General features: G+C 45.2%; 1 protein-coding gene across 1 annotated transcript in view; it reads right to left on the bottom strand.

The window, feature by feature from the left end:
- The window catches only part of LOC139568536 (myosin-9-like), a 28,282-nt gene that overhangs the window by 5,662 nt on the left and 378 nt on the right, over positions 1–22,242 (bottom strand). The window contains exons 2-34 of the mRNA XM_071390434.1: positions 14,668–14,999; positions 14,244–14,400; positions 14,132–14,159; positions 13,865–13,958; positions 13,365–13,382; positions 11,418–11,510; positions 11,225–11,288; positions 10,704–10,802; positions 10,202–10,345; positions 9,970–10,065; positions 9,397–9,668; positions 8,990–9,163; positions 8,521–8,694; positions 8,205–8,319; positions 7,688–7,881; positions 7,397–7,518; positions 7,210–7,279; positions 6,970–7,130; positions 6,708–6,816; positions 6,453–6,584; positions 5,894–6,100; positions 5,473–5,610; positions 5,089–5,212; positions 4,736–4,907; positions 4,196–4,408; positions 3,901–4,045; positions 3,506–3,712; positions 2,889–2,993; positions 2,639–2,791; positions 2,084–2,332; positions 1,559–1,771; positions 1,076–1,288; positions 764–925 (exon numbers count right to left, since the gene is read on the bottom strand). Coding sequence (XP_071246535.1) covers positions 764–925; positions 1,076–1,288; positions 1,559–1,771; positions 2,084–2,332; positions 2,639–2,791; positions 2,889–2,993; positions 3,506–3,712; positions 3,901–4,045; positions 4,196–4,408; positions 4,736–4,907; positions 5,089–5,212; positions 5,473–5,610; positions 5,894–6,100; positions 6,453–6,584; positions 6,708–6,816; positions 6,970–7,130; positions 7,210–7,279; positions 7,397–7,518; positions 7,688–7,881; positions 8,205–8,319; positions 8,521–8,694; positions 8,990–9,163; positions 9,397–9,668; positions 9,970–10,065; positions 10,202–10,345; positions 10,704–10,802; positions 11,225–11,288; positions 11,418–11,510; positions 13,365–13,382; positions 13,865–13,958; positions 14,132–14,159; positions 14,244–14,400; positions 14,668–14,994 — 4,944 coding nt within the window. The 5' untranslated portion in view covers positions 14,995–14,999. The remainder of the gene's footprint in view (positions 1–763; positions 926–1,075; positions 1,289–1,558; positions 1,772–2,083; positions 2,333–2,638; positions 2,792–2,888; positions 2,994–3,505; positions 3,713–3,900; positions 4,046–4,195; positions 4,409–4,735; positions 4,908–5,088; positions 5,213–5,472; positions 5,611–5,893; positions 6,101–6,452; positions 6,585–6,707; positions 6,817–6,969; positions 7,131–7,209; positions 7,280–7,396; positions 7,519–7,687; positions 7,882–8,204; positions 8,320–8,520; positions 8,695–8,989; positions 9,164–9,396; positions 9,669–9,969; positions 10,066–10,201; positions 10,346–10,703; positions 10,803–11,224; positions 11,289–11,417; positions 11,511–13,364; positions 13,383–13,864; positions 13,959–14,131; positions 14,160–14,243; positions 14,401–14,667; positions 15,000–22,242) is intronic.

Genomic DNA, 22,242 nt, shown 5'->3' on the forward strand with positions numbered 1-22,242 from the left:
CTCCAGGTACGTAGAAGATCATGCATGATCCCTTTAAGTCACTTCATGCCACACCCCACCGCATGGAGCAAACGTAGCTTGAACATTTTGGGGAATTGTGTTGGACGGCCAGTCCAAGCAGGTTATTATTTGTTTATATGGTGACAAAATATATATAAAAAAGGCCAAACTAAAGACAAAAACAAAGGAAAGGCCTCGTGGCCACCAAACAAAACCAGCAGCTACGTCAGCTGGGACACTGACTATCACCTTCATAGGCAGCACCTATGTGCAAATAAAGACTTGGCTCAGCATCTCGACCCAGTTGCTGCTGCCACCTGGGGGTGGAGTGTGGAAGTGTATCATGGTAGTGCGTTTGTCTGTCCTAACACTAACCTTCACCCCTATAACATAACTAACGCAATGCACAAAACCTATTATTTGGCAGGGAATACTTTTTGTAGATTATTGATTCTATACCTCAATTTGCACAAGCTGATCCTCTCCAACAGACTTGGAAGTTGTAGCAAAAAGAATATTGGTCAATTAAAAGGGAGAGTCAATGAAACCAACCATGGAAGTATAATATAGCAAATTCAGGGGGTAGCCCCGACCGAGACTCAGACCCAGGTCTAGCAATTGGCAAGCCAACACCTTTTAATTGATTGGAAAGGTGTCAATTACAAAACATTTCATACATGCAGCAACCCTAGTGGAAAATCCTGGAAATACCAGTAAAAGCTTTAACTCACACTGCCCTCCTGTGTGCGTCCCTCTGTATTACCTGCAATTTCTTCAGCTGTTTGAGGGTCTCGTCACGGCCCTTGTTGGCCATGCTGATGCCTGCTTCCAGTTCTCCCAGGTCCACCTCCAGCTTCTTCTTAGCAGCCACGGCCAGGGCTTTCTGCCGCCGCTCATCCTCCAGCTCAGTCTCCAACTCACGCACCTGGGGAACATCACACAGATCCAAGGCTGTATTTAGTAGGTTCAAGATTTTTTTTTTGAATTAGCATTTCTTATTGGATAAGTTCAAGTACTCTCTTCCGGTTTCAGACTGTTTTCTTCCAATTGGTATGTAATGAACACAACCCAGTACCTGTTTGACCAGCTGCTTCCTCCTCTCTTCACCCTGCTCGTCTCTGGCCTGCAGGTCCCTGTCGGACTGGGCCTTCATGGCCTGCATGTTGACCTCCAGACGCAGCTTGGCGTCCTCCGTGGTCTGCAGCTCGTCCTCCAGTTCCTCCAGCTGCACGCGCATCTCCTCCAGCTGTTGATCCATGGCACGCTTTGCTTTCTCCAGCTCGTGGACCTGCACCAAGAGACAAAAAGGAGGAATGAGCGAGTTAGGGAGGGATGGGGCATTCACATTTTGCAGCGTTTGGAAAAGTTCCAAACTATCCTCAAGTCTTTCACATCCTTCCGATTTGTAAAACACATTGGAGGAGGAGGTCGGACTGGACTTGCATTTTTAGGAGTCTAGAAGACAGGACGCAAGGAATCGAGAACTTGAGTCACCCACTATCAATAGTTCCACTATCCTTCTAGAGAGTTCTACAACAACATCTGTGATCGGACTTACACTTTTACCGACGTCGTCCTTCGATGAGACCAGGTCCTCCATCTCTGCCTTGAGGACCTTGTTGGCCCGGTCCAGTTCATCCTTCAGGCCCTTAATGGTCTCCAGCTCGCGGGTCAGAGTCAGGGCCCGCGTTTCCTTCTCCCTGGCCTCGGCCTCAGCCCGGTCCCTCTCCTCAGCATTCCGGCTGGAGATGGTCTTCTCCTCAGTCAGCATCTGTTATCAGGACAGGCGAGAAAATATTTCAGTAAGACAGTTGAGTCAAATCTAATTTTTGTTTTGATATAGTGCTCGAAGCAAATTTGACCCTGAAATGATTGATCAATACATCAATCATTACACGTTCATTTTATGAATCGCTTGTCATGGGCCAGTGAGTCAATCTAGAAAACAAGCCTCTAAAAACAGGGTTATCTAGTCCTTGAGGGCTGCAGTGGTTCCAGTCTTCGGCCATCTAGGACCAGAGGTGCTCACTGCCCACCTCTGCTATAGAACCTCTATGCCACCATCACCCATCAACCCATTCACCTGGTCAAACTTCTTCTGCTTCTTCTCCAGGTTGGACACCGTCTGCCTGAGGTTGTCCTGGTCCACCATCATGTCATCTAGTTCCTGCTGCAGACGGGTCTTGGTCTTGTCCAGCTTGTCGTAGGCCGATGCCTTCTCCTCCAGCTTTTGGCCCATGCCCTCCAGCTCCCGCTGCATCCGTTTCTTGTTCTCCTCCGCCCCCTCCAGGGACTGGGTCTCCAGCTCTATCTTCTTCTTCATCTCCGTCAGCTGAGGATAAGAGAAGTTTATGGTAGAGGGGTAAAAGGGGAGAGGAAGAGATGCACATGACATGTAGAGTTGATTGGTCAAGCTAAAGCATCAAGGTGGTGTCAATATGTAAAATACATGAAATGCCTCAGACTTCATGGTCTATATGTCCTAGCGTACAAGGTGGCATAGTTCAAGCAGGGGATTTGATTGAGAAAATACAGAAAGATTTGTAAGCATTCAGGTAGGTAGTGTAATACATGCACGATAGGGGGAACAAAACTGGGTAGTATTATGGAGGTAGAGTGACAGGAATGTGTTAGCAACCTGCGCTTGGAGGGTGTAGAGCTGCTTCTCCGTGTTCTTCTTGCCCAGCTCCTCTTCCTCCAGCGTCTCCCTCAGGTTGTTCTGGTCATCCTCCATCTGACGCAGACGAGTGGAGAAGGAGAGCTTCTGACGAGTTTCCTCCTGGAGCAGCGCCTAGAAAACAGGACAAAAGGGAGGGAAAGAATGGTTACAGTGTGTGTGTGTGTAAAGCCATTTCCAAACAGCACAACATGGGTGTGTGTGACCGTACCTGTACATCCTGCAGTTGAGACTCCACAGTGGAACAGTCTTTCGTTGCCTTGATGGACTTGCCCTCAACCACACTCAACACGCTGTTGACGTTGTCCAGCTCAGACTAGAGACAAGACACAGGAGGAATTAACCACATCAATCCATTATCCCTAATATACAAACATATATTCACTATCATCCATTATCCCCCTTGTTTTTACACTGCTGCTACTTGCCGTTTATCTATGCAGTCCCTTCACCCTACCTACATGTACAAAGTACCTCGACTAACCTGTAGCCCCGCACATCGACTCGGTACTCCCGGTATACAGCCTCTATTGTTATTTTATTGTGTACTTTAATTTATTTAGTAAATATTTTCTTAACAATGAAGTTCAAGAAATGGAGTTAAGGGCTCGTAAGTAAGCATTTCACTCTAAGGTCTACACCTGTTGTATTCGGTGCATGTGACAAATAAAGTTGTATAACGTTCATCTATTCATCCACCCACCCAACATAATAATACTTTGAAATCCCCCAAAGTGTTCTGTATCACCATTCATCCACCCTCTTACCATTCCCTTTCTCCATCAGCTACAGCCAAGCCACAGTATCCAACATCCAGTCCACACCTACCTGCATCTTGGCCACCTTCTCGGCCAGCTCCTTCCTTTGTCTCTCGCTCTCAGAGTGTTTGATCTGCAGTTCCTGGACCTGGGTCTCAGCCTTCTTCCTGCGCTGCTCTGACTCACTCTTCCCCTGGTTCAGGGTCTTCAGCTCGATGGCCAGCTCATTATGTTCGCTTTCCATGGCCTGCTTGGCTTTCTCCACTGACGCCTTGTTCTGAACGAGCAGACACATGGGCAGGAGGTTACATCAGCGGTTCTCTACCGAAATACTATAATGTAAAGATTCCACCATTGACACGGTCATGTTAGAGAACCATATGCAGCCCCCCCAAAATAAACAAAAAACAAATTCCCATAATGCCTACACATGAACAGTATAATGCAGTTTAAGTGAGCTCTCACCCTCTTGGCCTGCTCCAGCTGTTCGTTGAGCTCGTCGAATGCCTGGTTGTGTTTGTGCCTCATGTCGGCCACCTGCAGCTCGTGCACCTTGGCCTCGTCCTCCAAAACCTTCTTGAGCTGGGTCACCTCAGTCTCACGCTTGGTTCTGAACAGGATGGCGGAGAAAGAGGGGAATAGCACCATAGGTCTTCAATGGGTAATTGTCTATTACTAAAACTTGACATTTACTCATAGCAAACCACCGTCTTGCTGTGCTTCACCTCCAACTGTGTGTGTGTGTGCACGCTCCCACTACCTGAGCTCCTGCTGTGTTGCAGTAGAGTCCAGTGTGTCCTCCAGCTCAGTCTTCAGAGCCTCCAGCTCCTCTCCCAGGTCCCTGCGGTGTTTCTCAGCCTTGGCCCTTGCAGCCCTCTCCAGCTCCAGGTCCTCCTGCAGCTCAGAAAGCTGGGCCTCCAGCTCCCGGATCTTCTTCTGGGCTGTGTTCTTGGCCGCGGCCTCCTGCTCTATCCTGGAGGGTGGTGGGGAGCGAAGGAGGATGGGGGTTAGAGTGTAAAGCATTGAAATTAAAGTCAGACAAGACTATTTTGTAGACTTTTACTGTAAGGGCTTAATGAGATCCTAACAAACAGCAGATCAAACTCTTTCAATGGAAAGTAAAATATCTCGTTCAGGCCAACCAAATGTGGGCCGCAATCCAATTTAATGTGGCCTGCGTTTTTCTTCATACATGCGGCCTATAATGCGTCATTTCGAAAAATGTCAAAAATACTTTTGATACACAATCAGAAATAGAATTTAGGCCCTTTCTCCAATCATGCGTTTCCCCTTCCCTCACCTGGCCAGAGCAGCCATTAGCTCCTCCTCCTTCTTGGCCAGCTGGGCTCGGAGCTCGGCTATCTGGGCCTGCAGGTCAGCCATCTGGTCATAAAGCTCCGTGGAGTCTCCCTCCAGCTTCCTGCGGTTCTTTTCCAGCTCTTGACGACTCTTCTCCTCCTTCCTCAGCCGGTCTGGTGAGGGAGAGGGATGGGAAACCAGGGTTGTGTCTCAATACTTTTAAGTGGTCTCTTGGTCTCAGATTGCTCTCACCGGCTCTCTCAGATCAGTACAGACGAAGGATAAGAAACAAGGAAAAGTGGTTCACCTCATAAACATAGAACCTATGTCATTGTAGGTCTACGGTCCACCTACCCTCCAGGTCAGTGATCATGGCCTCGTGCTTGTTCTTGAGTTTCTGCAGGCTCTTGGACTTCTCCTCCTCCTCAGTCAGGTTGGTGGTGAACTCTGAGACGCGTTCCTCCAACAGCTTCTTCTCCTGCAAACAAATAACCCCACACACGGTCACACAACAAACAATCCCAGAAGGTTACACAATGTCTGAACCATAAGGACACAACCGGATATTACATTCAAAGATAACACCTAGCCCCTGAATGCCAAACAGTAATTTACTCTTAATAAAAATTGGTCCATGATTACTTGCTTTATTGCTGGAATGAATTACTCCCCAAGTGATTATTTTATTCTTCCAGCCATCTGAATAAACAAGTTACCGCATCAACTTTAACTACAAACCTTATGGAGTTTGTTGTTCTGGTCATCCAGCACCATGACATTCTCCTCTATCTTCTTCAGCTTGGCATCCGTGGTCATCTTCTCCAGCTGCAGCTTCTGCCTGGCTGCCTCCTCCTCATCCAGCTGCTGCTCCAGGTCCTACAGAGAGGGAGAGACATGGAATGTTTTATTTCAGATATTTTCACCTCAATTCCTGCCATCACTCCAAGTTCATTAATAAGTGCCACACCCTTTGAGGGTGAAATGGAAGGGAAAATGAAGTGAAAATTGACAATTTGCAAAGGCAATTTAATAGGAGAAATAAAGGTAATATCTTACTATTTACATGTGACTGACAGGTTTGGACCACAAGGCTTAATTAACAAGGGAAGGTTAGTCCACCATAAATAACATAAAACATTGTTTAAAAAAAAAATAATACCGTAATGTTGGTCTGCATCTTCTTCCGCTCGGTCTGTAGCTGGGTGACCCTCTCCTCTTCCTCCTCCACTCTGGACTCCATGTCGTGGAGGATCTCCTCCAGCTCCTGCTTCCTGGTGGCCAGCTTGGAGCGCATCTCCTCCGCCTCGGCGCACAGCTCCGTCTCCGCCTGCAGCTGCTCCTGCAGGGCTAGCTTCTCTGCATTCAGCTGGGGGGGGGGGGCATGTGTCAAACAGGGCAATGATGCAAGGCTGAAATGCTGGTTGGTTTATGATACTATGGTGTTAAACAGTATGGAAGGTACTCACGCCATTCACCGACAATGTATAAGACACTAGGGGTGAGTTCCTGGACAGATTAAGCCTTGGACTAAATATCAAACTCAAAGGAGAATCTCAGTTAAACGCTTTAGTCCAGGACTAGTCTGTCTGGGAAACCACCCCAACAAGACATATTGAAAGGCACCAATTCATAATCATTCTGAGTGTACCAGTCATTACCTTACATTGGGGCTTAATCCAATCCATAGAAATATAATTACTAGAAGGGACACTCCATACCTGTTTCTGCTTGGCCTCGAACTCCTGCAGCTGCTCCTCAGTCTGTTGCTGCCTCGCCTTGTTCTTCTCCAGCTCATCCTCCCTAGCCTGCATCTCCTCCTCCTGCCTGGTCACCTGCAGCAGAGGCTTCACCTGGGGGAGTAGGAGAAGAGGACAGGGACTCAGGACAATGCAGGTAGCTGAGGAGTAGGGGATGAGGTCTGCAACACTGATATTAGGATGCTCCCATATGGATGTGCAACTGAGTGCATGTACCTTGGTGAAGAGTCTCCACCACTGCCAGTTCCTGAGTTTGAGGTAAGCAGCACAGTTCCTCTGGATCACCTTCATAGCAGTCAACTGCTGCTGTCTCTTCGTGAAGGCTCTGGAGACAAAAAAAAAAAAAAAAAAGACGCTCATCAATCTACATGATGTTATTGGAGTATGTGTACGTAGCGTGCTCACACACACTAATACGCAGTATAAAACCATAAGCCAAACCTCTGCTAGTTACTGCTCTAAATGACGAGTTCCTTACTTGCGGGCCACGTAGCCACGGCACCAGGACTGGAAGCTGATGATGATGTCAGTGATCTTAATGTCCCTCTCCTCCTCCAGGTGGGCCAAGACGCCAGCCCGGAAAAACACCTTACTCTGGCCAATCCGGAAGAGGTTGGAATCCAGCTCCAGGGCCTTGATCTGGGAAGAGGAAGGAGGATGACATTTGGGAATGACATTGGAAGACTGCTGAACGATGGTTTGGTCTGACGCCTCTTACCATGAGCACACAGGCTTGTTTGCCATCCATGAATCCCTTGGGAATGGAGTTGGGAGTGAGGATCTCATATCTGGGAAAACAGGAGAAGTTTAAGAAGATTAGACACTGAAACAATAACAGGCTAGTCTGCTCGGTGAATCTGATAAACAGGAAGGAGATGACCACAAAGATATGTTTCCATGGTTACCTCTGTCTGAACTCCTGGAAGACGATGCGGTTGGGGAAGCCCTGTCTGCAGATACGGATCCCCTCCAGAACTCCATTACACCTCAGCTGGTCCAGAACCAGATGGGGCTCCAGCTTACCAGCCTGACAGTGATGAAGTGAAGCGTCAGGATTTTAAATATTATTTTTTATAGTACATGTGCTGAAGCAAAGACCAACTGCCTGTGCCTCATATTTATCATATATTTATTATTTAAGTTTATAGTCAAATCACTCATTGAGCAATGGAAGATTTGATGACTAGACACCATACCTTCTTCTCGTGGTTGGGGATGATGCAGCGGACGAAGTTGGGGTTGGTGTTCCTGAGAGTGGTCATGAGGTTGGACAGCTGCTCCTTGTAGAGCTGGCCCACGGTGCGGAACATGCCCTTACGGATCTTAGTGGCCCCGTGTATCCCCCCGTCAGACATCCCAGCAACTTTGTCCAGGCCCACAATACGGTCCACTGAGAGAGAAAGGGAGAAACAGGATCATAGATAACACTTATCAACTCATCTTTCCAGCAGTTATTTTCTTTCACCATGTACTTTCTCAGTTCAAACATACAGAAAGGTTGCTTGCAGTTCTATTGGCCAACACCAATCATGCAGTTATCACCTACTGTTGGTACATATCACACTATTAGAGTCTACAGTCCAACCCAGTTACTTTCTAGTCCTGTGGAGGCTGCTCATAAATGGTTATCATGCATTTGATAACCATCCATTATGAGCCGTCCTCCCCTCGGACTCCACGGGTCTAGTCCACTCTCGGTATCTCGAGACGTACCGTCTCGCCAGAGCTCCGACACAAACTTGTCAGTGGACTGGTTGAGCAGCGTGGCCACGTTGTCATTCAAAGGGTCCATGTTCTTCGTCAGCCACTCATCTGCCTTGTAGTCCACCTAAGGAGGGGGAAGAGAGGAACCATTTTGTGATCACATAGCTGACCTTTCAAGAAGTTGTGGTTTTACCAATTTGCTCAGGTTCAAGATCAATTCTGGCAAAATGCCCTGGTTTTTCAGAAATCACAGTTGTAGGATCTCTGAAAACATTCTTAAAGTACCAAATTTAGTGATTAGATTCGCCACGAGTGGTAAACTGACCTTTCCAGCGTAGTGGATGATGCAGAAGTCGGCAGAGTCCTTGAGTTTCTTGGGCTTCTGGAACTTGGGGTTGTTTCCCTGCTCCTGAACCACCTTCTCCACAAAGCTCTTGTCTGTGGCCTTGGGGAACCAGCACTCTTCATCCAGCAGAGCCAGCACACCAGGAGGACTGGCCTAGGAACAGAGGGAAAGGTTTGGGGGGGAAAACTATCAGCTACTTGTGGAGACACTAATTCAGTGCATGTTGGGTTGTGCAGGACATTTAAAAACAGGCCAACTTTTGGGGATATTGACTTGCATTGGTTTTGGGATAAAATGCTCAGGTTAGCATTTGGTGACAGCAGCCAGGTAAACAAAACCAAAGGATGGATTGCTGTTTATGTGGTCCAAAGACAAAGTGTATAATTTGGAACAGAACAAATCATAAGCCTCAATTCCATTTAGGGAAGAGGTAGTGGCAAAAACTTACATGCTTCTCGATGAGGTCGATGCAGGGCTGCAGGTCCAGGCCGAAGTCGATGAAGCTCCACTCGATGCCCTCCCTCTGGTACTCCTCCTGCTCCAGGACGAACATGGTGTGGTTGAACAGCTGCTGCAGCTTCTCGTTGGTGTAGTTGATGCACAGCTGCTCAAACGAGTTCAGCTACAGGATTAAGAGGGGAAAAGACAGATGGTACACATTCATTAGACAGACCTTTTTGGTGGGAACTCAGAAATGAAAAGTTTCTTAACGTGAGAAAGCAGTAAAGAAGTCCACGCACCATCTAAAGAGATGAAGATACATTTTGAAAAACAATTGACAATCAACGACCACTCACACCAATCCATTGATTTGTATTCAATGACCAACAAACTCCCAACAAACCTTCAGCTCACCTCAAAGATCTCAAAGCCAGCGATGTCCAGGATGCCGATGAAGGAGGCTCCCTGTCTCTTGGTCTTGTCCAGGGCCTTGTTGATCCTCATCACCAGCCAGCGGAACATCCTCTCGTAGGAGGCCTTGGCCAGCGCCTCCACTGCAAACTCAGCCTGCTCCTGGGTCTGGGCCTTCTGAACGTAGTCCCTGCCCACCTTGATCCTGGGGGACAGGATGGCCCGGGTGAAGTCGGTCACGTTCATGCCCAGCAGGTGGCACACTTTCTGGGCCGCTGAGGGAGAGAGAAAGGGGTGGGTGAGTGGGTGGTGCTGGATGAATGGATTAGGTAAGGGATTGTAGAAGCCATGAAGGAGGGTTGCAGGAGACAAAGTCTAATTAAGGACCCAAGTGGTGGAGTAAAGGGTACACACTTTTGTTCCAAACCAGCACTAACACCTGATTCAATTAAATGAGAGAGCTCTTGATTAGATTATTAACAGGTGAGTTAGTGCTGGACTAAAATAAAAAAATTTACCCAGTACCAATCCTGGGGGAACACCAGAAATTATTAGTGAAACACAGATGTAAAGTACCTGTGTCGTCAGGCATGGAGGCCTGGTCAGAGTTGCGCTCCTTCTTGAAGCTCATGTTCCCCAGCTGGAGAACGGCAGAGACAGTCTTCAGAAGACCTGATGGAGAACAAGACCATCAATCAAATCACAATTCATCAGTCATTTACAGAAATTGCATTGATCTGTAAACAGCTACTTGAACACTTTAGTATTACAGGCCAAGAATCAGGCGTGACAGGGGGAGTTAGCGTACCTATCCGCTCCTCCTCTGGGATGCTCATGACGTTGAAGGCATCCATGGTCTCCACAAACAGGTCCCGGTCCTCCTGACCAGGGATGGTCACGTTCCCGTGGGTCAGGAAGCGGTAGTTCTTGTAGTCCTCCAGACACAACTCAGCTGGTTAGAGAGACAGAACACATTTATGTCTTATAAATGCTTTAGTTATTACAAGTTATAAAGCATTATACCTGCAGGCTTTAAGTGTTACTGGATATCATTTCATTTAAAATCAAGACTTTTTACAGTCCAACCATTATACTTATAATAATGGCCGGCATGTAGCCTAGTGGTTAAAAGCGTTGGGCCAGTAACCGAAATGTCGTTGGTTCGATGTGCCCTTGAGCAAGGAACTTATCCCTAAATTGTTCCTCTAAGTCACTTCGGATACGAGTTTCTGCTATAAAGACAAATGTAATAATTGCCCTGCACCTCAAAAAAATGACATGGGTTAAAAATGAGTTTATTGCTCACTCACAGCGCATTTTGTCCCCAGCTCCTGTGAGCATGTAATAGAAGACGTGGAAGGCCCTTTCATCCTTAGCCTGTCGGATGGCTCTGGACTTCTCCAGCAGATCTGCCAACATGTTTCGTCAAGGAAAAATAACCACCATAGACAACCAATAAGTTATGAAATATTTTATGTTAAAGCTACAATCCTTAGTTGCTACGCCAATTTTTGGACGTATAAAACGAATGATATGTACCCATTGATACTTGAAGAATAACTAAAAATGGCTCATGAACTTAGCCATACAGTGTTTAACATTCACATTTGTTTACAAACATTGGAGTCAAACAAGCTTATATTTTGGGTTCTGAGACATGGCTATAACTAAAAATGTTGCCATCCTGGATGGTCAGTCCTTGCATCCATAGCTCTGTCCATGAATTTGAGTGCGTATATTTATCCAGGCCCATCCCTCAGCTTTTTCAACAAATTATTCTAGCTTGAAGGCATATATATATAGTGTATATGTATATGGATTGAAAGGATACAAGTTTCAATGTTGGCTCCCACAATGTATCCATTGACGTCAAAGTTGATCCGGATAAACTTCCCCTAGAAAGAGTGAGAGAAAGCAAGGAGGTGGTGTCACTGGATCCAGTTACAGTCAATACTGTTCTCGCCATTAATACAATTGCAAAGACGCAAATGTTTGTTTGTTTTTTAAACAAAAAAGATTCTTACGAATCTGGAGGAGTTGTCATTCTTGACCGTCTTGCCGTTTCCAAAGGCCTCTAGGATAGGGTTAGCCTGCAGAAGTTGTTTCTCTAGCTCCCCCTGGTGACAAATCATATTCACTTACAAATATACTCACACACATAGCAAATGTTATCATTATGGCAGAAGGATGGCAGGACGACTCAACATGAGCATTCATGCAGTAAAATGCTGCAACTACTTAATTCATTGCTGCAAGCGTTGCATTTAATCTTCGCGAGAAGCATTGGGAGCACCTGATTGACTCCATGCGTTAGTCGTGGAACTACAGCCATGTTATGCACACGCACACTAGTTGCCAGTTCATTAGATACACCCATCTAGTACCAGGTTGGACCCCTTTGCCTCCAGAACAGCCTGAATTCTTCAGGGCAGGGATTCTACAAGGTGTGGTGTTCAAATGTTGCTCAATTAGTATCAAGGCACCTAACGTGTGCTAAGAAAACATTCCCCACACCATTCTACCGCCAGCCTGTACTGTTGACACCAGGCAGGATGGGGCCACCGACTCATGCTTCTCACGCCAAATCCGGATTCTGCCATCAGCATGACACAACAGGAACGGGGATTCACTGGACCAGGCAATGTTTTTCCACATGACTGCGTGCCACTGATAGGAGTGGAACTGTGTGGTCGTCTGCTGCAATAGCCCACCCGTGACAAGGATAGATGAGTTGTGCATTCTGAAATGCCATTCTGCGCCATTATTTGCCCGTTTGTGGGCCTACTGTTAGCTTGCACGATTCTTGCCATTCTCCTTCGACCTCTCTCATTAACAAGCTGTTTTCACCCACAGGACGGCCGCTAACTGGATGTTTTTAGTTCGTCGCGCCATTCTGTATAGCCTGACAATCATACCACGCTCAAAGTCGCTTAGGTCACTCGTCTTGCCCATTCTAACATTCAATCAAAAAGTAAATGAATGCCTTGATGCCCGTCTGCCTGCTTTATAAAGCCACGGCCAGGTGACTCACTGTCTGTAGGAGCAAGCCATTTTTCGTGAACAGGGTGGTGTACCAAAAACTGGCCACCGAGTGTATATTGCCTTATATCAGTGTTCATCATAGACGTATATACATTAGCAGGTGTGCATGGCTGTAAGCAGTAAACAGCAGGATATGCTACAATTATGATACAAACCAAGAAAGTATGACCCCAGGGAACCTATCATTTCCTAATAAACCCCCACATTCATGTTAAATGTTACACATTCTGACACACCAGACCTGTTGCCCAAGTACAAGCAGCACACTCACTCTCCTGTCCACAAGACCACGAAAACAAAAGCTCTTAAAAATCATGCGAGAGAATTCAAGAGTCGCCGAGATCCCAAGACAGCACACAGGCGTGTAAGACCAAAACATAAATCAACTTTTGTTAATGACCCCCTGTTCTAAGACCTACCAGATGAGGTGGACAAAGGCCAGACAAACATGATATTGGGTTACCCCTTTACTACTAGTGGCATGACTCATGAGCACTTTACTGATGGCTGAACACCTACTAGCTACACACACAGCTTAAATTGGTTCTAGGGCTGCGTTTACACAGCAGACAATTCTGATCTCACCCAACACATATCAGATATTTTTCAGAGCGGATCCGATTGGGCTTTTGACCAATTAGTGAGAAGAGAAAAACAGATCAGAATTGGGCAACCTGTGTAAACACAGTCCGAATCATTGTTACTTGATATGCTTTACTATGCAGTCATTTGAAATATCATGCAGTACTCTTTTAGGTCTAAATCTAAGGTGTTAGACTTACGATATAACATGATCTTTAACCACACCTCAAATACATCATTTCACCTGTACATTACACCACCACACAGCTTGCAGACAGACTGCAGTTAGTAGAACATGCATGTACATGAAGGGAAAAAGCCCTGGCGAGCGGGCGGGATTAACTCACATGTGCTAATGCTGCACCCTAGAGATGGGAACGATGGAGAGAGAGAAAGAGAGCGAGAGTTTAACACAAGTACTAGCCATACAGTTCTAAAACAAACTGTCACACAGCTGGAAGGGACTGTAATGACTCAATGTCAATGGATTGTATTCAACAATCCCCATTCAGCAAATGGGCCCCTACTCATAAAGACAGTGCTGATCAAGGATCAGGTCACCCCGTCCATGTTATTTCGCTCATATAGAGAGCTAAAATGCAAAAACTGGTCCTAGATCAGCACTCCCTCAGACACTTTATGTATACGGGCCCTGGTGACTGCAGGGAGGCGTGTCAGGCAGGTCCGGGCCTGAAACAGGAATGTTAGGAATACGGAACTACCCTGACTCAGAGAATAAGTACAGGGGGGGGGGGATGAGCAGCAGAATAGGACAACTGCAGAGGACAGAGAATGGAGGTGTAGGGAGAGGGGGAGTGAGGAGGTGAAAAGGAGGCCTGGTACTGACCTGGTCTTTCTTCGACTTAAAGGAAGAGGCAACGTGTGCCAGATACTGGATCACTTTCTTGGTGTTCTCAGTCTTTCCAGCTCCCGATTCTCCTCTGCAGGAAAGAAGAGAAAAAGGGAGAGAAATTAGATAGAAATGAGAGGGGGAGGGCGAGATTACAGGAGTTGCTGATTGAAGATGAGAACAGACGGCAAAAACATCACATAGGAGCGAGACAACACGCATAAGTAAAACACAGGGAAGATTTTGAGCAGAGACATAGCTTACGTGCAGAGGATGGACTGATCTTCACGATCTGAAATAGAAGACAGAAAATGCATGAGTGTGTGTGTGTGTGTGTGTGTATGTGGCACAGGTGTGTGTGTCATCACATTCTCACCCTGCATCATACTCCTGTAAGCAGTGTCTGTGATGGCATAGATGTGAGGGGGCATCTCGTGTCTCTTCTTGCCCTTGTACATCTCTATGATGTTCTCTGAGTAGATGGGCAGGTACTTGTAGGGGTTGATCACCACACAGAAGAGGCCAGAGTACGTCTGAAAGACACAAGAGAAGAGACTCGGCACAGGCAATACTTACCATCTATACCAAGATTCTGACCCAAATGTCTCACAATATGGCAAAAGACGAACGTGAATAATATGCCGTTACAAAATCACTGGTTGTCCAGAGTGCTGTGTACTTATCAGAAATGTACATTCCTCTGGATAAGAGAGTTTTACTGTATACATGTGCTATTTTACACGCATGTATGCATGCGTATTTATGTCAATACGTGCATATGAAGCATGCAAAACACTCACGTAGATGAGGCCAGAGTAGTAGCGATCCTTGAGGTTGTGCAGCACTGAGGCCTCGTTCAAACACGTGAGCTCGGCCATGTCCTCCACCTTACTGAACTTGGGAGGGTTCATCTTCTGGATGTCGTCCTTGTTCACCGTCACCCTCTTGCCTGTATCGGCTAGCTCCACCACACACTCCTCTCCCTTCTCTTCCTTGACGGAGCCGGCCACGAACCCCAGCGTCTCCGAAGGGATCCATACTAGCTTCTTGGTGGCCCAGTCGGCCTGGTCTAGGGGGTTGGCGACCTTACCGCCGTCTCTGTAGAGGAACTTGTCCGCTTCGGACATGGTGGCTGTGGGACGAAGACAACAACGATAAGACCACCCAGGAGGTAGGCTGGAGAAAGGAAAGTGAGCCAGAACCTAGTGGCTGTAGGACAAAGACAACAACGATAAGACCACACCACCCAGGAGGTAGGCTGGAGAAAGGAACGCGAGCCAGAACAGTGGCTGTAGAGTGGAGAGGAAAAATACGAGTCATGGAAACACCCGGTGAAAAACAGACGATCATGGTTTGAGCCAGGAGTTTGTCCTGAACTCATGACCGGCCCTATAGAATTTGGCTTCTCCCTGTACAATAACGTATTTGCTTCGCACATGGCTGTAGGATGGATAGGGAAAATAGGACAAGAGTCTAGAGAAAAATGCAGACATGCTGAGCTAACTAAGATTGTTACGGACCAGCAATTCTTTTAGTCGAAATGCCTTACTTTAAAGTGAGGGGCACTCAAAACAGTATGCAGGTGCAGTTCGGGCTGTTGAAAAATGACTTAAGGTGGATTTAATAATAATATTTAAGCGTATAAGTCACTCAACCCATTAAAAGTTTAGGTCATACACACAACATGCGATTCCCATTTGCTGAAAATGCATGAAGTAAACCTGCGTTACATGAAACGTGCTTCTCTGGAATATTTGCGTTATCTGCCATGTACGAGAGGAGGCACACACCCCCCCCGCAGGCACACACTCACACACGGCTGCAAGCTAGAGGTTGTACTATGAGGATGTATTACGAGGATGATCCTCTGTAAGCTGGGCAGATTCTCTCATGAGACGTAAGAGGCGTTATGGACTGACTTTGCCAAGCATAAACTGGATCAGACTAAATAGGTTGTGACAATCAGGAATTGTGCATGCACACGTCATTGGATTCACACAAACACAGTGAGACAGACACCTTTCTATTGTGACCTTTGGCCCTTACAAGCTGCTCTTTCTCACTCCTGCTGCCCTCTACAAGAGGAGACAACTTCTGGGCATTGACCTGGTCACGTGTCTCTCCCGCCACTGTTCCATACATGCATTTTAACCTCCCCCCTTTCGTTTACCTGACCATCCCATCTTCCAACCAGGGTCACATTCTCATATTTCTTCCTTAAGCAAAACACTCCCACTATTGCTTGATGCCTATGCTCGATGAAGCTGACTGTCTTAAAATGAACAATGGACAGTTGAGTACTTTAACACCACATAGCTTTCCCAGTATCATGTTCATCACCAAAACAGAAGGGAATGAAACATGAAGGGACTACCTGAACTTTGTCTAATAACAAATGCTTGGTTTTTGTTTTGTTGCAAAATGTTTTGCTACGGTGTGTCATAATGAATGCACCCCAGCTGTCACGTATTACATAACATTGTCTTAAGGACAAGTAAACAGCGGTGGACTAGTCAGAGGAAGACAAAATGAGGACTTCCTTTGAAGGGGAACAGAAAACAGGACAGCCAGTGAGGAATGTCTGGAGCAAGTTTAGACAGAGACATGTCATTATACTCATCCACACACAGACCACACCCTTAAGAACAGATGCCATGTCTCTTGAAGAAAACCGTCACTCTTCAGGTTAAATTGGCGACTACACAGACAGCTCCACATCTTAACCTAATACGTCCCCCTTCTATCACAGGGCCTGAATTCATAATGCGTCTCAGAGTAGCCCCAGTGCTGATCTGGGATAAGGTCCCACCTGTCCTAAATCTTTTCATTATGATCCAAAAGGCTGATCCTAGATCAGAACTCCTAGTCTGAGGCGCTTTATGAATACAGGCCCAGGTATTCTAGGTCAATTTCTATTTCCATCTGCTTGCGTCTCTAGCCATGACCCTTTCAAGGGTGTGTGCATACTCATGGGCCTTAGGCTACAAGTACAGACTACAACGCCCAGTCGTAACCAGTTTTTCCTCCATGGTAACATTGTAATTCCATTCCAGGTCAGATCAATATCGTCAGGATTACATATGTACAGGGTTGCCTTGTCCACAATTGTAATTCTAAACCTCTTCGGCTGCATTTACACAGGCAGCATAATTCAGATCTCACCAATTTGTCTTTTGCCCATTTAGATCAGAAAAAAATCTTAGGTGACATTTCAAAAGAACAATAAGTGGAAAAAATATCAGAATTGGGCTGCCTGTGTAAACGCTGCCTTATACTGTTTGATGGCTAATGAGGCTGCGTCCAGACCCATCAGCATATATTGCAAGGTCTCTCCCACTTCCCTGCAAAACATCACCGCGTGTTGATTATGTCCCCCAGTGCCTGAGGTGGGGACACTAAACAGTGCGTGTCTCTCTAACCCCTGTCCCCCCTATCAGGGAGAAAGTGTGAGATAATAGGGACAAAGAGAAAAGGGGGATAGAGGGACAGAGCGATAACATCCAGGTGTCTAAGTTCATTACGGGCTCAGACTGATGCTCTGATTAAAAGACAGAGGGGGAGGAGGATCACCTCAAGGATCTGTGTCCATGCTGTTGGCTGTCCACTACATGTGCCAGCAGAGTGGACTACTAAACCAGTGTGAGTACACAGCTTAAAATCAGGACTAACTGTTCCCACTCATAATGACCCACGCATGCTAGCCTGATCCCAGATCTGTTTGTGCCGTCTCGCCAACCAGACCAAACGTGACATTGAGTGACAAGAAGTTGGCACAAAGATCTGGGATCAGGCTGATCTCATGCACGTAAGCCCCATCTGAAACACATAGGAGGAATGGGTTCTCATGGGAGACATGAGGAAATGCAGACAAGACGACCATAAAAATGAGACTTTCACATGAATGTGGGTTTTCAGCAACAAAGTGCTAACTGTGGGCCAACTTCCACAGGAAGTTGCGTGATATGGTGTTGCAGTGTTGACACATGCATTTCCTGAGGGTCTTATTGCACAACTTCAGTCAAAAAAAAAAAACTAATGACATCCACAATTGATGGTATCCATTGTCATACAGTGTTAGAAGATCAGAGTGTAAGCCCATACAGTGGGCTGTGAATGCCAAGGATTTCCTAGTCACCTTTCAACTCATGACTGGCCTGCCAACTCAAATGACTAGTGTCAATTAAAGGGCCATTACACCACTTTTCAACCAATTTCCATCGTCTCCAGCACAATTCCAGTGTATGTCTACATATGTGAAAAAGGCACATAAATATAACGTTTAAAAGTTGCTGAAGTTAATGAATGAGGTTGAAAAGTGGCGGAATTGCCCCTTTAACAAAACTCCTTATCCATTCACTCGAGGGACCACAGCATGGTTCGTCTTGCAGTTGCCCCATTAGATTTCCGTGCATTGGGTCCAGATCTGGGTTTAAAAAGTACTTGGAAAAAAAGTTAAGAAAATGCTAACTAGTCCTATAAACCAGCGGGGGGAAAAAACATTATAATTTGGCAGCCCGGTAGCCAATGATTTGCGGCCTGACGGCTGCTATAAATCCTGTAAGGCAACTCATCCAACTCTGCTACCAACCAGTATCATTTTCCTAGGTTATGCAGTCATCGTTTCAAAATTGTATCAGACAGCATAATAAAGTCCTACTGCTCAAGCTGCTGCAGATGGCATGTGGCTGTCTGTTAAAAGGGCAGGGGGAAGCCAAGCTAAAGACTGGATTGAATGGAGGCCAAGAACACAAGTGCGTAGAGGTGTTGAAACGTGATGCTGAGAACAGCAGGGCAGGTCTGTCCAGAGCTAGACATTGGCTAGTGGTGACCTCAGACCTGGTTTTAAACAGCATTTTGAAATCGTTCAAATACTATCTGGGCTTAATTGCATGGCACAATGGAACCAATGGAACAGTCCCAACAGTGCAATCACCACCCATCTGGCACTCCAAGTAGGCTTAATGCACCCCTATTTAAAATCTTGACTCTTGGGTAGATGTAACATAGTAAAATGTAAATTCAGGACACTCCAATTAGTATGACATGTAACATTTCATATGGTAAGTATTCATTCGTGGATGTCCATCATCCATTTCATATGTTATGTTACGAAATCCAATTTGTTGTCAGCAACATTAGCTAGGTGGATAACGTTAGCTGGGGTTAGGGTTAGCCAACATGCCAAGTAGTTGCAGAGTAGTCGGAAAGTTGCTTAAATAGGGGGGCTATTTTCACTTTGGGGAAAAATCGTGCCCAATTTAAAAGGCCTCGTACTCTATTCTAGATCGTACAATATGCATATTATTATTACTATTGGATAGAAAACACTCTCAAGTTTCTAAAACCGTTTGAATTATATCTGTGAGTAAAACAGAACTCATTTTGCAGCAAACTTCCTGTTAGGAAGTGAAAAATCTGAAATCGAGGCTCTGTTCCAGGGCCTTCCTATTCATTTGCTTGAAATCTATGGATATACATGCACTTCATACACCTTCCACTAGATGTCAAGAGGCAGTGAGAGGTGGAATGGGGTGTCTAGCTTGATCTGAGGTCGAACAAGAGCTCTTGGAATGACGTGACCCCAAATTTCCTTTGTTCAGCAAGGCGCGGGAAGGAACCCTGGATTGCCTTCTGAAAAGCTTTCGGTATAGACGGCTAATATCTCCGGCTTTGATTTTATTTGATACATGTGATAATATCATCGTAAGGTATGTTTTTTCAATATAGTTTTATCAGATTATTGAACGTTTATCGGGAGTTTTGGCGTTTTCCGTTCTCCGCGTTTGGTGAAGATGGACAACTTTGCGCCACTTGGCTAGCTTTGGTTGCTAATTCGACAGGAGAAGAGGACATTCTAACACCAAACAACGATTATTCTGGACAAAGGACTCCTTGTACAACATTCTGATGGAAGCTCAGCAAAAGTAGGAACTATTTATGATGTTATTTCGTATTTCTGTGGAAAATGTTTAGTACTATTTTCCGCCCTCATTGCAGGCGCTGTCTCGCTATAACGTAAGCTGTATGTCGTACTAAAGTTATTTTTAGAATTCTAACACGGCGATTGCATTAAGAACTAGTGTATTTCATTTGCTGTACAACATGTATTTTTTAGTAAAGTTTATGATGAGTTCTTTGATTAGATGAGTGTCAGAAATATATCCGGATAATTTTGTGCAGTTTGGCTACGTATTCACATTGTAAAACCACGATTTGTACTGCTAAATATGCACATTTTTGAACAAAACATACATGTATTGTGTAACATGATGTTATAGGACTGTCATCTGATGACGTTTGTCAAGGTTAGTGAATAACATTATATCTTTTGCTGTTTTTTTGCGATCGCTACCTTTGCGGTGAATGAATACGGTTGTGTGGTTGGCTATTGTGGTACGCTAATATAATGCTATATTGTGTTTTCGCTGTAAGACACTTAAAAAATCTGAAATATTGGCTGGATTCACAAGATGTTTATCTTTCATTTGCTGTACACCATGTATTTTTCATAAATGTTTTATGATGAGTATTTAGGTATTTCACGTTGCTCTCTGTAGTTATTCTTGCTGCTTCGGTGCTATTTGTGATTGTAGCTGCAATGTAAAACTATGATTTATACCTGAAATATGCACATTTTTCAAACAAAACATAGATTTATTGTATAACATGTTAAAAGACTCATCTGATGAAGTTGTTTCTTGGTTAGTGACTAATTCTATCTCTATTTGGGGGTTTTGTGCAAGCTACCTGTGCTGTGAAAGAAATGTCTGTGCTTTTTTGTATTTGGTGGTGAGCTAACAAATATACGTGGTGTTTTCGCTGTAAAACATTTTTTTTTAAATCGGACATGTTGGCTGGATTCACAAGATGTTTATCTTTCATTTGCTGTATTGGACTTGTTTAATGTGTGAAAGTTAAATATTTCTAAAAAAATGTTTTTTTATAGGCGCTGCCTTTTCAGTGGAATGTGGGGGGCGTTCCGCTAGCGGAACCCCAGGGCTAGACAGGTTAAACGCTGAATCTGTGCATGATGAGATTCGAACACACAACCGTTGGGTTGCTAGACATACGCGTTATACGCCCACCCGCCCAACTTTATTTTTTGCTTTAAGTAACCTTCTGTAATACACAACTATAACAAATGTAACATATACTAATTTGAGTGCCCCAGATTTACATTTACTATGTTACGTGTAGTCTGAGACCAGGCTGTCTCTTCTTCATCTAGTTAATGCAGGTACTAGGAGTCTCTGGCATTAACAACTTTAGTATCTAGGGGGAAAAATGGGTTGGGGAAGTAACTAAGCAAGATTGTTGATGTGATTGCATAACAGATATGCATGTACTAATCATATAATTGTGTGTATGGTCTAGTCCCCAAGGAAGGACTGGATTCCTACCAGAAACATTGCATTCTGCTAAATGGCGTGACGACAGCCAAGTGGTCTGAACTGAATACAGGTTTGGCTCAACAGTTGAATGCCACACGAAACAACTCAAACACGAGTCCCAGTATTTCAGGTGGCAAAACCATTTGAATGTGAGTGTGCTACTGTTGTATCCTTAGGGCAGATCCATATCAGGGCCTGCATGCATTTTGTGCTTCCACCAACCCATGGTCTCAAATTCCATCTTCAAACCAAGACAAGCATACATAAGATAAATTGGCAGTGTTGGAGAGCATTTAACTCAATTTAGTCCAATAGTAATTTAAATATTTTTATATGTGTTTATTAGGCAAATGTATATTTTTCCACATCAGACCTGCCTAATTCTCACTTGAAACATAGTTTGTTTAACAGGCAAAAATATACATTTTTTCCCCAGAGAAAAACCCCTGAAATGTCAGACTACGAATTGCAAGAACGAATCACTTTCGGGTCATAGTTAGACAGAGTGAATTTTAGCCTTCAGTTAAGTTAAACATGTTTCTTTAGGGTAGCTTTAGTGTAGCTTACCGTCTTTCAGTGTGAAACGATTGGTAGCTTAGTAAACTGTTTTCAGAGTAGCTTCCGCAAAACAGTAAATGGGTCAACGGAAAAAGTGCACTACTACAGGGTTGATGGCTGTGGTTTGAAATAGAAAACAAGTTTGGGCAGCAGAACATAGGATTGGACACTGGCTGGGTGTTGACATTGTTAAAACTACTTGTCATGACATGGGGAAATAATCATTGTACAGGTAGTCTACAATTGGCTTAGCCTTGCAGATTCTGCCACCCAGGTTAGCTTTACTCAAACTGTGTCACGGTGCAAGCTTGACAGGACTAATGTGAACTAGCAATGCAGTTTGCAATCTGTCCAAGTGTCCCTTCGTTACTACCAGCGACTACGTTCTCACCGGAAGCAGTGACGACGGATATTTCAAAGGATACC

Source organism: Salvelinus alpinus, chromosome 2, assembly GCF_045679555.1.
Source record: "Salvelinus alpinus chromosome 2, SLU_Salpinus.1, whole genome shotgun sequence".
Taxonomy (NCBI): domain Eukaryota; kingdom Metazoa; phylum Chordata; class Actinopteri; order Salmoniformes; family Salmonidae; genus Salvelinus; species Salvelinus alpinus.